This window comes from Scleropages formosus, chromosome 23 (genome assembly GCF_900964775.1).
Source record: "Scleropages formosus chromosome 23, fSclFor1.1, whole genome shotgun sequence".
NCBI lineage: Eukaryota > Metazoa > Chordata > Actinopteri > Osteoglossiformes > Osteoglossidae > Scleropages > Scleropages formosus.
The window spans coordinates 12,430,667-12,448,241 of record NC_041828.1 but is presented as its reverse complement, the minus strand read 5'-3'; the positions used below and the strand labels follow the sequence as shown (position 1 = coordinate 12,448,241).

The window sequence follows — 17,575 nt, the reverse complement described above, 5'->3', positions numbered from 1 at the left end:
TGGGAACCTGCACGTGGAAGGAAAAAATGAAGAGAACACAGAAAAGACTGGTCCGGGGAAAAGAATTTTTAGTCTACTGGGCCATGAATCTTTGCAACAGCAGTAAGTGTGGAGACAATGTATGAGCACAACCCCTCCCATCTCCTGGGTTATCTGGCACAACTGAGTAAGAGACAAAAGTTAGGTGCCACTGTAGTATTGAAATAGACTGACAGAGGACAGGAATTTTGATGCACTGTAGAGCTGTGAGTGCAGATTGTAGAGGAGTGTGTGGATGCTCTTGCAGATGAAAGCACCTTTCTGTGTTTGATTACACTTTGTGTTTTAATAAAATTTTTGTAATTCCACTCTGTACCCCTGCATATTAATGTTTGATGTGCCCAAAAGGGTAAATTTTCTCTTTTTTTTGTATACTATGTAATGCCTGATGTTCCCAAAAGAACAGCTGTACGGTGGAGGCAAGCATCAGAAATCTTACTGTTAATAATAATATTGTTATATGCTGTTAAGAATATTGTTATTTGCTGCTGCTTTGTTTGGCATATCATTAAATGCAAGTATATCTCATGATGGTTAATGTTATTTTCACACAATTACAGACTGGCCTGTGAAATCATGCAGTTAGCATGAAGCTTACTCTGTCAACAATCATAACACATCTTTAGAAAAAGTCTTGTTTGCTATAAAATCACTAATGAGAATGACTTTTCAAAACTACTTTACTATGAATTTTACACACACACACACACACACACACACACACACATACACACATTGACTGAAACCGCTTGTCCCAAGCAGGGTTGCGGCAAACCGGAGCCTAACCCAACAACACAGGGCGCAAGGTTGGAGGGGGAGGGGACACACCCAGGACAGGACGCCAGTCCGTTACAAGGCACCCCAAGTGGGACTCGAATCCCCGACCCGCCAGAGCGAAGGACCCAACCAAACCCACTGCACCACCTCACACCAGGAATTTTAATTTTGAATAAATGTTTTTTTTTTTGAATAAAATGCTATTTTATTATCATACCATATAATATAGGTTTTCTCATTTTATCACTGTCGTGAACTAGATACTGGTCATTTGAGCATTTATCTTGGTTTGATACAAGATAATTGAGGCTACCTAATTGAGGCTTGAATTAGCAGCTGTATTACCATAGACGTGCATTGACTTTGGAGGAAGCTGTTCTTTTGCTTTTCTGAATCTGCCCACTTGGAATCCATGAATTAGAGGCAGAAACTATAGTGAATCCGTCTATGTCGAACAATGTATAACCTGGATATGTGTACATTGTTGATCTCTTTCTGTCTGGACTGGAACTCTATGCTGTGATCACGTTACATCTGCTTGGATTTAGTTTACGGCTGAGATGCCCACATAATGTTTCACACACATCTCGGCTCTGTTTCAAATTATGTACTTTTCAATTGTTGATGCTTTTAATTTCATTCTCACTTCAGAGAAATTTCATTGTCGTTAGTACCCCAGTGCTGGGCAGTCTCCACTCAAACCCAGTGCCCCCGTAATTTTTGATGCAGATTTTAACAACTAAACAACTTTTTGCAAAGATGCACATTTAAGAGCTTTTCACTCTGGTCCATGTGGAGGTCGGCGGGCTGTCTGTGCAAATACACCACCCTTTTTGGTGTTAAGGGAGAAAGTTAGATTTTGATGGCTTCTCAAAAAATAAGTTTTGCTGTGCCTGGAAAGTGGCATATGCCATTTCTTCTGTGACAGAACCGTTCTTTCTGTCCCATCCCTTTAGGATTACTCTGGTGGGACTCAAGAGGGAATTGCTTGAGGAAAGTCTGTCTTCCTGCTCATGGCTTTGCTGCTGTGTGGTAAATTGACACTGTTAATCATGTTTGCTGAGGGGCCTCTCATTGTTATTAATTATCTGTTGTCCAGATGACCATCTAACTAATTGGACTAGTGAAAAATTTTTTTGCAGATACTATGCAGGTATTTTTGCTTAGCATAGCATTTCCCAACTTACAGTGATTGTTGATAACTCTGTGTGCATTTAACATGGTAATTTAGTGAAACAAAATTTGACTTTTTTTTTTTTTTTTGTTTTTTTTGTGACTCATACCTGACATGTGGTCTGTAGTAACTATAGGTGTGGAAATATAATGAGATCATTCCTACAAAAGCCCAAGAGAACTTTGATACTTTGTATGCAATGCAATGAAATTTTGTGTAGCAACCTTCAGGGAACAGCAGCAGAAGGAACACTTAAAAGATAATTGATTGATTGAGAATTAGCTTAAAATTTTGGAAGTCTTCAGTCTTTAGCAGTTTTGGAGTGGGTGGGGAGTGATGGAGGCTGCAGCTGGCTCTTGTGATCAGTTCTCTGCTTTAGTAGGGAGGGGTTGATGGAGACCACAGCTCTGAGAAAGAAGCTGTTCCTCAGTCTATTGGTTCAGGATCTTATTGTCCTGAACCGTTTGCCAGAGGGCAGTGGTTCAAATGGCTGGGGTGTTTGGTGTCCTTGATGATACTGCAGGCCTTCTTCCCCAGTCAACTAGCACAGATGGTCTCCAAGTTGGAGAGCTCCATTCCGACAATGCGCTGGGCTTCCTTCACCACATGATCCAGATAACCAGATACTTTGAGAGAGACATATGGGCTACAAATCTTATCTTTTGTTCATGTTGTGATGCAAAAAAGCTGCATGTGTCAGAGTACAATATTTATTAAATACCTCCTTTCTCTCCTGTTTCTTAATAAAGAAGAGTCACGCACCTTATAGGACCTTACACCTGTGCATATTTTTAAAATGTGGCTGTTTTTGGAGCAGGGGGAGATTTTGTGAAAAACCAAAGTGGCCAGTCCCGAGAGCCAATGGTATGTGTCAAAGGTTTTTATACCAGCCTAGACCCCTGACCTTCCCCAGATTGCCTCTGCTGTAAGAGGTCATAAAACTTAGTGGTACTCAGGGGGCCAAGGTCAGGCAGGCAGTCACACTGAGAACTGAACTAGGGCACTCATTACCCGTCACCATTCTGCTCTTAATGTAATGCATAAATTGTACTTTTGCTGAGATGTACATCGCTTTGGACATAAGCGTCTGGTAAATGAGTAAATGTAAATGTATTCGTATTCTAGTGCATGGTTGAGTACTTGTTCTAATTTTCTGTTATAATTTAGTATTTTAAAGCTTAATTAATTTTTAAATATATTGATTTTGAAACTCATGGTTGTGTTTTAATATTAGTGACACCAATTAGCAATAGAGAAGCTGGGTTGTATAACTATAAGGAGGTGGAAATACTGTTTTTTAATTTTTTTTAATGTGGAACAAGCCAAGGACTGTCAGTGATAGTAGCTCACACTGTCTGTCTGTAGTGTGTACAGTCACAATTGACATAAAAAATGTGAAATATTCCAAACTCCAGGGAATAGGGAGGGGCTGTACAAGTATTTGAACCAGAGATACCAGTGATCAGATAGGGTTGCATGCAATGGCATTCGGTTCCTGTGATCATATCACAATATTATGCCCTTTCCCAAGAGAAGTGCTGTAGGGCTGATTGAATTGCTCTCATAGCCAGGCCTGGACACTCTATTCTCAGTTCAGCAGTTTCACTGTTTTTCATCATGCCTTTTCTTTTTCTATTATACTGCAACCACAACCCCTAAGAGCTTACAAAAGCAGCGTTCAGCTAGTTACGTGACCATGATTGCCTCCTAGTGCCGTGAAAAGACAGTTATGATTCCCCCTGGTGTTTGCTAATTTTTTCCTTTTAATTTGACTGGCTTATCCGACTTCCTTGATAAACTGTCTGAATTGATTTGGAATACAGTACTTCATAGTCTTCAAGTACACACATTCAGGGTTCATGTGCTCAGCCTGTAACCTACATTTTTTCCTTGTTTCCAGGGAATAATACAGAAGATAGTGGACATCCACAAAGTGAGGTCTGTATCCTGCTTCGGCTTGCGCCTCAGCCACGTGAAGACAGGAGAGGTGCACTGGCTTCACCCAGACATGGGTGTGTCCCATGTGCGGGAAAAGTATGAGCTGAACCACCCTCAGGAGGAGTGGAGGTGAGTTGCTGTTAACTCCTCGCCCACAAGCTTTGGAGACTGATATTGGTTGCAGATTCTCGCAATATTCCAGTATGACCCTGATGCCATGGTCACATTAGTGACACCAGTACTGTTTCCCAAATGCCAAACCGTTGCAGTTTCATGGACAAGAAGTATGCAGGAGTGAAGTAATGAACAGGCAATAGTGTTTTGGGAAAATACTCATTCTGCACTTTTTCTGACAGTTTGGCAGAAATCACCTTGTTTTATGCATCGCACAAATTATTCTTGTTAATATAGTCAAGTATTTTCATGATACACTATTTTCACTTTCCTATCTAAATCTGTTGTCTTTTTTCAGCACTTGCTTTCTTGCTTGGTAACCATTTTAATTAAAACTTGAAGGGACTCTCAAATGAAAAATTTTGTATGTTTTTTTTAAAAAAAAAAAAAAAAGGGCAATTGCTGCTAGATACCCAAATGCTGTGTCATGGGCTCCAAAAAATAACAAATATGAGTACTTTGTGGCAGTGTGACCATTCAATATGGAACAGCAGATTGAGCAGTATTTCTTACATTTCTGAACCGCTTGTCCCATACGGGGTCACGGGGAACCGGAGCCTACCCGGCAACGCAGGGCGTAAGGCCGGAGGGGGAGGGGACACACCCAGGACGGGACGCCAGTCCATCACAAGGCACCCCAAGCGGGAATCGAACCCCAGACCCACCGGAGAGCAGGACCCGGTCCAACCCACTGCGCCCCCTTGCAGTTCAATCACTGAAGTTTAAATTAGTGCCAATAGGGGGAATCATGTCCAGTAGTGATAGTGTTCGTTAAAACACAAAACTTGCTAAACTCCTCACTTGAAGATTGGAAATCGAGTACTTTTCCTACAGTGGTGAATACGCCATTCATTTCAGAGATATTCCTACCACACTCTGGAAATCATGCCATGGGTCCCAGTCACAGTCTCCCAAATCCAACCAAGGCTCAGTTCTTTGGGTGGCTCGCCATCTACGCCTTCGCGTAAAAATTCGTTGTTGCTCCAAAAAAAAAAAAAAATTAAAACTGACTGAATCCGTGTGCAACGGAAACAGCAGTGGAGCGATTTTCTCAGTTTCTTAAATTTTATCCCAGTCAGTCAAAAAAGTTTCGCGTGTGCGCTCTATTCACGACGTTGTAGCAGACTCAATTACAACTTCTGACACCATGTAACGTTTGTAGTTTTACTGAGTCATGCAATAACTAAACATCGTTTCTTTCATTCTGCTACCACGCACACACAGCCACCACCTCCTACATCGTGCTCATTTTAAAACTAAATATCAGAATATAATAAGGTTAATGGCACAGCCGTCATAGGTCTGGGCAGCTGCAGTTCGCATATGTCATAACTCAGAAGACCTGTAAATACGATGTTTAGCCTCTAGCAAAGGGTTGTTGTTTTTTTTTTTTTTTAAGATGCTGAATCCTGGTCAGTAAGAGCACAGCCTTTCATCTGGAACTTTAAGTGGCAGTTTTAGTATGAATGTGTACATTTTTAGTATTTTTTAAAAGTTTTTAATCTCAATTCAGTTCACCTTATTCTGACTTTACACTAATTAATCCAGTGCAATATTTTTACTGAAGAATCTTGCTTGGCAGCCAGACTTGTGTAGTAATGTGAGTGGCTGGTCCCCTCCTGCCCCTGAAATTTGAATCTTTAAGTACAGGTGCTCCCCAATTTACAATGGTTCGACTTGCAATTTTTTCGACTTTACGATGGTGAGCTTGCAGTGGACATTCAGCAGAAACCGTACTTCGAATTTTGATTTTTAAAATTTTTTTTTCCTGGGCAAGCAATACGCGGAGCGATACTCTCTTGCGATGCTGGTCAGCGACAGCGATCTACATCTCCCATTCTGTCATGCATAGGTGTGTATTAAATGCATTTTCGACTCACAATATTTTCGACTTATGGTTTTCTGGAAACGTAACCCCATCGTAAATCGGGGACCACCTGTACTGTTCTGCTTGCTCACATACTCCATCTTAGTTTTTCCCCACTTGTTAAATGATTATTTCATATGTTAAATTATATTCCACATGTAACTTTTGCCTCTCTGTTGAAATCATGTTTGCAAATAGCATTCATACTATTTGTTTAAAAAAGTAATGCACAATACACAATATTTTGGCAATTTTTTTTGAGTGTTTACACTCATCACCTGATATTTCTAATGGATCCAAATTTTCATTCATCCTGTCCAGGCTGGTGACAATCAGTCTGGTGCAATACACTGAAACCACATTTGTGGCAAGTGGTTGTGTGAGAGAAACTCTGAGACAGGGTACCCTTGTTGTTCACAGCAGTCCAATATGCTGTGGTCTGGGTGTATATCTACCTGTGGTGTGCAGCAACACAGCAACACCCACCTTCATGATTGTCCGATGTTCCAGGCTGATGAGGTTCAGGGGCAGTGATTCCCCCCCCTTCTTTTTCTTTCTTGAATCCTCACCGAGTGCCTCTGGTTTGTGGTCCATTTTGTCCATTTTTTCCATCATTTATGTTATATTTATTTAGGGAACTCCACCAACTCACTAATCTACCCTGTACAGAATCAGCATCTGGTTGCTCCTTGAACCAGGCACATTCAGCACGCTACAACACCTTTTTATCTTTGCATCATTTTTTCTAATATTGGCTTCATTATTCATTTATTCATCGTAATGCTGTTTTTTTGAAACATGGCTTCTAAAGATGAAAAAAGTTAGGGTAACCTAAGGTGGAGAAGGTGGCAAAGCATGCAAAAGTAGCTCAAAGTTAAAAAATTTTTGAATCTTAAAGCATGTAGAACATTGTATAGACAAAGGTCTTTCTACTTTGTTAGGATTTTTAAAACCACAGTACACACTTAGTCTATGAGTGAGCAAATAAAACCAGCTACGGTTATTTCCCCAAAAGCCTGGTCAGTTTGAACAGTTTCCTCAACTGTTAAGTGTGCAGATTTCAATATTGAGTGGAAAACAACATTGTTATAGTTATTTTGTGACAATATTCCTTGCATCTCTTGACTGTTATCTAACTATCAGTCACACTGAACTACAGCAAAAAGACCCTTGACTGCAGCAGAGGTTACTGTTTGCAAACCAGGAGAATGTAATCTGAATTTCGGAAGAATGCTAACATGATGTATGTCGGACACCCAAGTGCCCTGAAGCTGTTTTTTCATGCATGCATGTACTGTAGGTTTTGGCTTAATTAACATGTGAAAGGTACATTTATTTTGTATTACTAAAGTTTTGTGTGGCTTCTGCTGAAATATTTTTAGTATTTTAAAGGGGGTAGCTGAGGTTTGCTGCTTGATGTTACATTCAGAAACAGCAGGCCATGGGCATCAGGACTTGTTTTCCTGAGGGCTCAGTGTTTCCCACTGCCCCTAAATTCATTCCTTGCAGCTGCTACACCAGGGAGCAGACACCATGCTGGGTAATTGCTTCCCGGGGGGAACCAGGCATTTCTAACTGGTGAAAAGAGTGCAGGAGTCTTTTATTTCATTCATCAATGTCTGCTGTGGCTTTCTTTCCCCATCAACGCAAGAGGAAGTGAATACCTCTCCTTTTAAAATGGATTTGGATGCTATTATCAACACTTAAGAAGTTGGCACCCAATTGGTCTGTTCTCCTTGACAACATTAGTTCTTACTCTCAGTAAAAGGCTTTCCTTGATAGGACCTAGCCTGTTGCATCAAGAGGAAATTTGTGTAAGACACAAATAGTAATTTGTCTTACTAGTGTCTAATGTATGAAATATATTGCACCATTTGAGTCATTTGTTAATTGGAATGATTGAGGAGACACATGCATCTAGTAGTTGTTTAGTACAATTAAAAAAAAGTCACCTTAAGGACTGACAGATGGCTCCGGGGATATTAGCACAGCAGAGAAACTGTACAGATCTCTGTCAGCGCTTTGAAATTATCAAGTTAATTTAACAGTAGATGAGACATGTTCCTCTTTGATCAGTTCCATATGAAAGGGAACCTGTGGAAGACACTAAAATGATAACATGTGTTGCCTGTGACAAAGTAGGAAACACAGATGGTTTGCATTAGGAAGAATTCTTTTTTCCTTCCCATGTTTATCTTCTTAGTGGAGCCACTGATTAGTGTGTTTACTTTGTGTTCTTTGATAAGTTATGTGATGTGGATTGCCATACCATCTTAAACACTTTTTGCTATATTCTTAATTGTCACAGTGATTGCACTAAACTGGAATTGGACCATGATCTGTTCATTCCCATTTGAAATCCAGTTTTATAATATTGACTTCTGCTAGATCTTTCTGGGAATGATAATCTGAGTCTTTAGGCCTGAAGTCCTTCCACAGTTGGGAGGAAGGAGCCTAAAACTTACCTGTTGACATGAACTTCGCTGCAATAGGTATTGTAGGACTGAAAGAAAACCCTGCATCATTTGATTTGAATCACAGGAAGGCATAGTGGCTCACTTCACTGAGGAAATAATAGGCCAGAATGTCACAAGTATCGCATTAAATGTTGCTCATCCCATCATGTGTTATATTACTGTATATGCGATCTCGAGGCAGAAGTGGATCGTTGGTTTTTAAGCTTAATTTCACCCTACAAAATGTCCTTGCCCTGCTTTCACCATTCAACCCCACACTTTGTTTACCTGTTTAGGTATGAGCTACGCATTCGCTATTTGCCAAAAGGATACTTGAACCAGTTCATTGAAGACAAACCAACACTAAATTACTTCTATCAACAGGTGAGTGAACTGTGACACACAGTGTTGATTCATTAAGTGAAATATAATTTGTTTAAAAAAAAACACTATGTTCACAGTAAATATGATGTGCTCAGTGGATAGTCTGGGAACACATTATAGTTTTTCCTCATTTAAAATAATTGGATAATTGGAAGCTTTTGCTTTCCGAAATTTCATTATTTGCACAGTTTTCAGGAACAAATTAATTCCTTTAATACATGGATTTCTGTCTTAAAGTAAAATGAGGGCTCTCGTTTTCTAGGTAAGAAATGACTACATGTTGGAAAAAGCAGACGAAGTGGATCAAGACATTGCACTTAAGTTAGGCTGCCTTGAGATCCGGTAAGCGGAAATTATAAAGCTTTCAGCTTCTTCGCACGACAGGTCACCAAGAGTCAGTCTGTGAAAATTAATTACTTTTTACACACATGCCTACTTGATGTTCTCTGAAATAGCGTGTGATGAGCTGTCCTGAACAAGAGGGGAGCTGGCAGCCTGCAGGGTTTTGTTCATACCCTAATTTAATATACCTTACTGTACTAATCAGCTGTTCCTTTAAATTTATTTAGTTAGCTTATGCTTTTCTCCAAAGCAATTTACAATATTACGCTACCTACAGTTATTCACTATTTATGCAGTTGAGTCATATTTACTGACGTAATTAACAAGTACCCTTCGCAGGGGTGCTATATTAGGAGGTGGATTTTAAACCTTCAACCTACAAATACAAAAGCAACAGCACTAACTGACTTTGCTGCTTGCTGTCTTTAGACTGTGATGAGCCTCTAGGCCATGATCAATTGATTTAAGTGTATTAAACCAGGTCTGGAACCAAACTTGAGGGATGTTATGTCTCTGTCAGAGGGTTGTTGAGTATCCCTGTGCTGAACACTACTGAGATGAAGATGATCAACTGAATATTATCTGTTTAGGCATCAGTAGCGTAATGGTTAGAGCTACTGCCTTTGGATCCAAAGGTCTGCGGTTTGATCCTCACCTCCAGCTGTAGTACCCTTGAGCAAGGTACTTACCCTAAATTGCGCCAGTAAAATTACACAACTACATAAATGGGTAAATAATTGTAGCCTTAACACTACAAGGTGAATTGGAGAAAAATGCCAGCTAAATTAGGAAATGAAAATTAAGAAATGTATCTTTTTTTGTTCATGGATGCCTTAATATTTCCACAAAAACAAGCCCACATATTCCATGGATTATACTCATAACAATGTTTTTTCTCTTACAACAGGAGATTTTTTAGAGAGATGAGAGGGAATGCTCTGGACAAAAAGTCAAACTATGAATTATTGGAGTAAGTGATTTTAATGACTTCTCGTGTTCAAACGCAGAATGAATTTTCAAGCATGGTGACACGGGTCGCGGAATTAGTGACTTTCTCACATATGTCTGATACTTTTACTAATGATTTCTGCTAATGTGCTGTGAGCCTGAAGGGATGATAACAAGGGCAAAAAAATAATGAGCCTTGAGTGAAATGATTTTTCAAATTTTCATGGTCTGACACAGGATATGTGCATGCTGTGGAACAACATGTTGTTTTGGATCTCCCAGAGTTCCTCAGCATTTAATCTACCATCTCTTGAGAGGAACATTGTATTCTTAATTTGAATTTTTGCAGCGGAATCATGGACTTTGAAGTCACTACAGACCAGCCTATGACCATTATCATAATGTTCAAGTCTCATCATAGAAGACCTGACATACATTTGTCTTCAGGAAAATTAATGTCTTCAGCTATAAGAACCTACAGAGCTGAGATGTAATTATTCTACGAATCCTGAATGAAGCTGTTAAATGGATTGCAAACAGTCTGGGGTCAACAGAAGCTGAGTGGTTCTCAAATAAACATGTAAATTGTCAGCAAAGGGGTTAATGTGAATATAAACTTTTGTTATTTCTTGTTTTATTCATTATTAGTGTATGCAGCTGTATTGCAAAGGCAGCGTTAAGACGAATGTACTGAAAATGTCCACTGTCAAATCAGTCTGTGTGGCCACCATTTCTGGGGTCTCATCTGCCGGAAAAGCTGGGACATACAAAGGGAATTTCTAACAGTTTTTTTTTCATGAATATTATGCCCATTTGAATTTTGAACAGCAAAAAACCAAACACGAGAGATTTGACTTGGTTGTTTTCTTAATGGTTCTACTTTATTTTTATTAAGTCGATCATTAAAGGTTTTCTGTTATATTTAAATTGTGGAACACATGACAAGCATGCCCAAGGCTACCTTCACATTGTTTTCAGAAGTATAAATTTAATTCAGCTTTACAAAAGTTACTTGGCAGAGATGTAAAGATTTCATAATTGCTGCTTGGAGAGTTTCAGCTCTTCTCCCTGAAGATCATGATGTCGTAAGTAGTGTCACACTGAGCAAAGCAGCAGTGGTTTCTGCTAAGATCAGAATTCCTTAGGTTGCGACAACTAGGTTTGAGAAGATGTGGTCTGGCACAGTTATTTGGTTAAATTAAGTATTCCTTGAATGCGAGGGAAGGTATCTGCCAAATTAAAAGTGCCTTGTTGCAGATTGTATCCCATTCCTGTCTGATGTGGTGAATAGGGAAGGTTCTGGTTTATGACACATGAACACCAGCTCTTCCAACCCAGAGCATTCTGGAAAACCATGGATTCCCTGCTTTACATTCACACAGTAGATAGGCATCCAAGCCTTACAAATGTTAATGTTGTTTCCAGGTCAGTCAGCACACGTGATTCACTGATGCCTTATGTGGCTGGCGGTGAGGGAATACGGCATGGGCCGAATCTAAACTACAGTCAGAAATCATGTCCGATCTGGTTGACGGCTTACTTGCAGAAAGACAAGGCTTGCAGACACTGTTGGGGCATCTCATTCTGGGACATACAGTAAGAGGGGAAAAAATTGCAGTGAGAGAGCATTGACAACTTAAAGATATTTCCAAATTTGTCTAAAGAGCAGATGTTTTCCCTTTTTTCCTCATTATTTCATTTTTCTCTGAAAAATACATTAATTTCTGCCATGTGAACACGAGGATTTCAAAATGACCTTTCGATGTTTTCTAATTTATTTCATTTTTTTCTTTGTTGTGCTTTGTCTCAAGTGGTGATTATAGACCTGGAAATTTTGTATTTTGTGCTGTCTTGTATTACAGTTCACACATTTTTCTAAAGTGCTTAAAAATCACCTTAAATATGGTGTTATTTGTTCAGTTCTGCTGATTGAATGGCTTTTAGTACTGTTTCTAGTAAATATCCTTACATTAAACCAATTATACTGTAATATTGTGAGAGGACCATGTCACTCATCAGACTGGCAAAACTAGCTTTATCTATTTCTGTTTGTATTGAGGCAGTGGTTGCTGACATCAGGTGAGCTTCAGAGGGAGGTTAGTGCTCTTACCCAGCATCGTGCGTTTCTCCATTTGAGAGACTGTTTTACCTGATACCACTGCACAGCCATTAACATTGTTGGGTTCTAATCTTCAAAAGCCTGTTGTACACTTCCTTCTACACTTCCTGTTTCAGATCAGATAAAACCTTTGATTTTGAGCAAATGGTGTCTTCCTTTTAGAATTTGGCTGAAAGTTTAAAGCCAAGGGAATATAGTGGAATATTTTCTGCAAATATGAGGAGAATACTTTTTTATTTTTTACTTTTTTCTTTTATTATTACAATATATAGTATTTTATTATATGTAGAATGTGTGGGTGTTTATGTTTAACGTGCAGTTTTTTCAATCTACTTAGTTGTACTTCTTTTATTTCCACAGAAAAGATGTTGGGTTGAGAAGATTCTTTCCCAAGAGCTTGTTGGACTCTGTTAAGGTGAGTCCAACTGTTGTGGAGATTTCTGCAGTTACCAGAGCAAACAGACTGGGTCATACCTTCAGAAGATACTTCTGGTTGCTGCGTCTCTTTTCTATGGCTCTTTGTTACGCCCTGGAGAATAGGTGGCCTAGTTCTGCCTCCTCCACACTGAGGCCTGCTGGGAAAAGCCCCTTCAGAACAATGCCCGCTTGCCTGTCACGGAAGCACTCCTCCTCTTCTCTATCTGCTCTTTGTTTTAGAACTCATCACGTTTATCCCCTAAAATAAAGCAATGTGAATAAATCCCCAGAGTTATAAAGCAGCATGGGTTGAAGTTGGTTTACCACAAAAAACCATTTTTTTGACACTTGGAGAACAGCTTGTTGAGTGATTCTGGAACACTGTTCAAATGGGCAGGCCTAAGATGATGTGTGTATCAGAGAACAACAATGACAAATTTATGGTACATGTCTGGATATGTTGTGTGGCGCCAGCAGTCGGGTGGCGGACAATGAGCTGGGGTGAAAGTGGGGCCCCTTGCAACCAAAGGTGCCTGACAGCAATTGGGGGTGGGTACAGATGCTCAGCTGATGGAGTTGTGCACCAGGCGGACAACCCCAGAGGTCATCATTAAGCTTATGTGCTCTTTGCTCCCATGGGATAAAGGAGCATGGCTGGGGGGTTCCTGCATAGGGTATCCCCTTCTGTCACTTCAGCCGCTTTCTTGCACACCCTTGACTCTGGCACATTCCCATTGAAACGGCAGTCTTGGCCATCTGTGACAGATGAGCTTATGTGCTGCAGCGATAGTGTGCCTGTGTAGTTGCTCTGTGTCCTATGCCCTTACTCAGAGATTGTGTTTTCTTTTTGTGTCAAAATGCATGTAATTCTTAAATAACACTGGTTGTAATATGATTTAATTACTGTATTATCATGTTTTGTCATTTCCTTGAAATGTACAGTTACTGCTCTTTGAAAAAAGTTGTCTAAGCATTCAGATATTTTGCAGACTCCCAGAAATGAATTCATTTATATTAAATTTTTTCATAAGGCCCTATTATATGTTATCACAGAGGGTCCATATACTTGGCCAAAGCCTAATCACTTAGGTGACTCAGTCTTTTTTAATGGCTCAATGTGACACTGGCATCATTTAATCACAGATTCATGCTGCAAAGGTCCCATTCTCTCCCCCTTGAGAAGTTAATTGTTTTGTAAAACTTCATATAAAATAACATTAAGATGTAAGTATAAACCATACCATACTTTTTTATGACCATTTCAAATAGGTCATATAAAAATCTTTACTGAAACTAAGAAAATTTAGTGATGGTAAAAATGAAAGTCAAAATCACATTCCACATTTTTCTTTAATGACTTAATGGCTTCCATGTTTCTCCAGGAAAAATGAGCAGATCCACAGTAAAAATTTCTTTTCAGGATGGGTGGATGACATGATAATATGATTAACTCTGTTTTTGCGGTTCTCTTTTCAAAGCTTCAACTGTATTTTGTGGTTATTCTTGTAATGGATTATTCTGGTTCCATAAAATTATGAATAATTGAAACTGAGTGGAAGAGCTAGATGAGGTTCTCTCCCAACCTCTGTTGTCTGTCCTCTGTTTTAGGTATTGTTCCTGTTTGCACGTTGTCAGTGTACGAGTTAACAACTAATACTTTTTTGTTAATGTAACAAGGTATTGTCTCAGGTCTCGCTGTGAAGTTGTCTGCTATATTGAAGATGGCTGCCTGTCTAATTAACATTTCTTCCCACATGTGAAGGCAAAAACACTGCGAAAGCTGATCCAGCAGACCTTCAAACAGTTTGCCAACTTGAATGACGAGCAGAGCATCCTCAAGTTCTTTGAAGTGCTGTCACCAGTTTACAGATTTGATAAAGAGTATTTTAAATGTGCTCTTGGGGTAGGTAAACCACATTTTTTGTGCTGGATAGTATGTTTTGGGGGGGGGGGCAGGTGGGGCAGCTGGTTCGGCTGGTGCCTGCTGTATGGCGGGTCTGGGATTCGAGCCCTACTTGGGGTGCCCTGCGACTGAACAGCGTCCCGTCTAGGGTGTGTCCCCTCCCCCCTCGGCTTTGTGCCCTGCGTTGCCAGGTTAGGTTCCGGCTCGCCCTGACCCCGCTCAGGACAAGCGATTGTTGACGATGGATGGATAGAATATTCTTGGACAGGGGCAGATTTTCTATACATAAATGCTGTTAGTGACACCTGCTGGGCATAAGATGAACTCTTTTGTTGACTTCTGGTCCCAGTTTCATGTACTTTCTTGTGGGTCTTTTTATCACAGACTTTGTGTGTGTACAGATACTATTTTAAGTTTTATTTTAAGTTAATGATTAAGTCATCTTACTGTACTATGTTATATCCTGAGTTAGAAAAAGTGCCTTTACCACAATCTAGTCTGGTACTGGTGTGAGGGATTCTTCTGCTCTTGCTTTTGCTTTAAGTACCTCACCAGGCTGTTGTGTATGGTATACAGTGGTTTATAATCCCCCATCTTGCAAAGGTAATGTGTTCCTGAAAAATCTTTTATTAGGTGAATTGTCATAATTAGTTTTTAGTCTTTGAATTACTTTAAGTGGGGGGGAATTGTTCCTGAGCCCCAAAACTGGCATCATTTAGGCTAATAAAGTGTCACCAAATCTCATAAAAAGCAGACATCTACTTCAGTAGTTGAAATTAGTCCATAACACAGTATAGTTTCTCCTCAGAATTTACTGTGTACAACTTTGTAACTGTCTGTCTGTGCTCGTTCAGCCCTATTACATACTATACTTTTGACAAGTGTGGCTTTTATCTGGCTGCCTTTATTTCCCCCACAGTCCAGATTTCAGGTGGATCTGAAAGTGACTAAATTGCCTCTGTGGCGGGGTGGGGGTGGGTAGTTCACATTGTGCTCTAGAGAACTGTCGTTTCAGGTACCAAATATGGAAAACTTAAGACATCTTGTCAGTACCTGATGACCTGATGAGAACGTGTGCAGCTTGACAGAGAATGGCTCAAGATGAGTTCAGTTTACCTCTGAGACGTAGTTTAGTGTAGCTGCCATAAAATCATAAAGAGAAAGATGTCCTGTTTTCCCTGCAGAGGAGGTTTTCCCATTTTCTTTTGTGTCAGTAATTGTCACGATATGGAGTGCACTTTGAACTCCTCTGAAATTCGTATTTTTACATTGCTCATTCGCAATTTTTTCTGTCGTGGTGGAAAAACAGCATGGCATAAAGGTACTGGAAAGCAAGTAGAAAGGATACTTGTTTTGGGTAAACAGATACAGGTGTAACATTGTCTTTGCCCTGCTCCTGCTTTATAGCTAAGCTGGGTCATCTCTGTGGAGCTGGCTATTGGGCCTGAGGAGGGGATCAGCTACCTGACGGACAAGGGCTCTACCGTAAGTGCCGTCTTTTTTTTTTTTCTTTTTTTTTTAATAACTTCTGTGCTGCGGTTTTTGCATCTGGTTATATGGCAGGCTTTTCATCACTACCTAGGATTTACCCTGACAGTGTTAACATCTGTTGCAAGAGTTGTTCAGTTGTTCTGCCTTAATGCTTATTGAACTTGACAGCAGTGGATCAATCTCTTTAGTGAAAGGCAATTTGTTAACACTGGGAAAGTCATTCACATACTGTCATCTCTTTTTAAATGATGTAGTGTTTTCATGACATGGGGACAGCTGGTAGCATAGGAGTTAGAGCTACTGCCTTTGGACCCAAAGGTTGCAGGTTTGATCTCCCCCATCCGGTTGTAGTACCCTTGAACAAGGTGCTTACCCTAAAATTGCTCCAGTAACATTGCTGAGCTGTATAAACGGTTAAAAAATTGCAGATAGACTAACACTGTGAGTTGCTTTGGAGAAAAGAGTCAGCAAAATGAATAAATGTAATGACAAAAATTAAAAAGATAAAACCTCATACAAGTTATGAATTTGAACATTACAATTCAGAAGTATTTGCTGTGAATTTGTGTGTTAATGGAATATAGGTAGCATTCCTTTGAATTGGTTACCAGGTCCCAGTTCTCTATTTATTATGCATTTTCTCACCATCGAACTAATTTAGCCGTCGTAATCCTGCACTATACACATCCTTATCTCCTCACTGATGACAAGGGAATTTAAATAATTCTTTATTTTGGGTTATCCTCAGGGCTTGGTATAATGCAGCCAGATGAATATTCACTTCACAGGACACAAGTTTGGGACTAAACTCAGGAATTACCTTATTAATGATAACTTTTCTCATAAGATTTTCTACTGGTTTTGGTTTCATGAGTTTGGGACACATTCTTTGTAGATTTTCAGAAGAAAAAACTTGTTTGTGAGCAAGTGGACAGCAGGAAAAGCTCACCATATTGGACTGTTTTGCCATGAAATTGAAATTTCATTAGTTGGCCAATATTTCTCCTGAAATTTCAAGATTTATAAGACAGAAAGTGCTACTGTTTCACATCATCATATGTCAAATTTTTCACATTAAAACTATGCTCTGACAAGTACTAATTCTCTCTTGAAGATGTCAAAGCAAGGGTAACCTTTAAAGAAATGATATCTTAAGATTAAAAATAATGTGTGCCTTTTCAGTAAACTAAGTTGTCAATCAAAAGGTTTCACAGTGCTAAAGTCCATCAGAAAATAAACTGGTTTGTATTAGTACCTTATTCCTCTCTCCCACAGCCAACCCACCTAGCAAACTTCAACCAGGTGCAGACCATTCAGTATTCTTGCACGGAAGACAAGGAGCGCAAGGGAATGCTACAGCTGAATGTGGCAGGGGCCTCAGAGGTGAGCAGTGCACACAGTGTTGTCTATTTATGTAGCAAGCTACAAACTGAGTTGTGTAGGCATGGCAGGCATTGGGTCACTGCCATAGGGAGGGTGAGTCCCACAAAGTGCACAGGTCCTCCACTGCTTTTTTTCTGTCAAGCTGTGGCAGCAGACTCTGCTT

The 17,575-nt window shown here is 39.8% G+C and overlaps 1 protein-coding gene across 17 annotated transcripts in view; it reads left to right on the top strand.

The window, feature by feature from the left end:
- The window catches only part of ptk2aa (protein tyrosine kinase 2aa), a 94,727-nt gene that overhangs the window by 44,517 nt on the left and 32,635 nt on the right, over window positions 1-17,575 (top strand). For all 17 annotated transcript variants that reach the window (XM_018731864.2, XM_018731871.2, XM_018731867.2 and 14 more), the window contains 8 exons: window positions 3,891-4,057; window positions 8,722-8,809; window positions 9,072-9,151; window positions 10,059-10,121; window positions 12,579-12,633; window positions 14,398-14,538; window positions 15,946-16,023; window positions 17,305-17,412. In XM_018731864.2, the coding sequence (XP_018587380.1) occupies window positions 3,891-4,057; window positions 8,722-8,809; window positions 9,072-9,151; window positions 10,059-10,121; window positions 12,579-12,633; window positions 14,398-14,538; window positions 15,946-16,023; window positions 17,305-17,412 (780 nt within the window). The remainder of the gene's footprint in view (window positions 1-3,890; window positions 4,058-8,721; window positions 8,810-9,071; window positions 9,152-10,058; window positions 10,122-12,578; window positions 12,634-14,397; window positions 14,539-15,945; window positions 16,024-17,304; window positions 17,413-17,575) is intronic.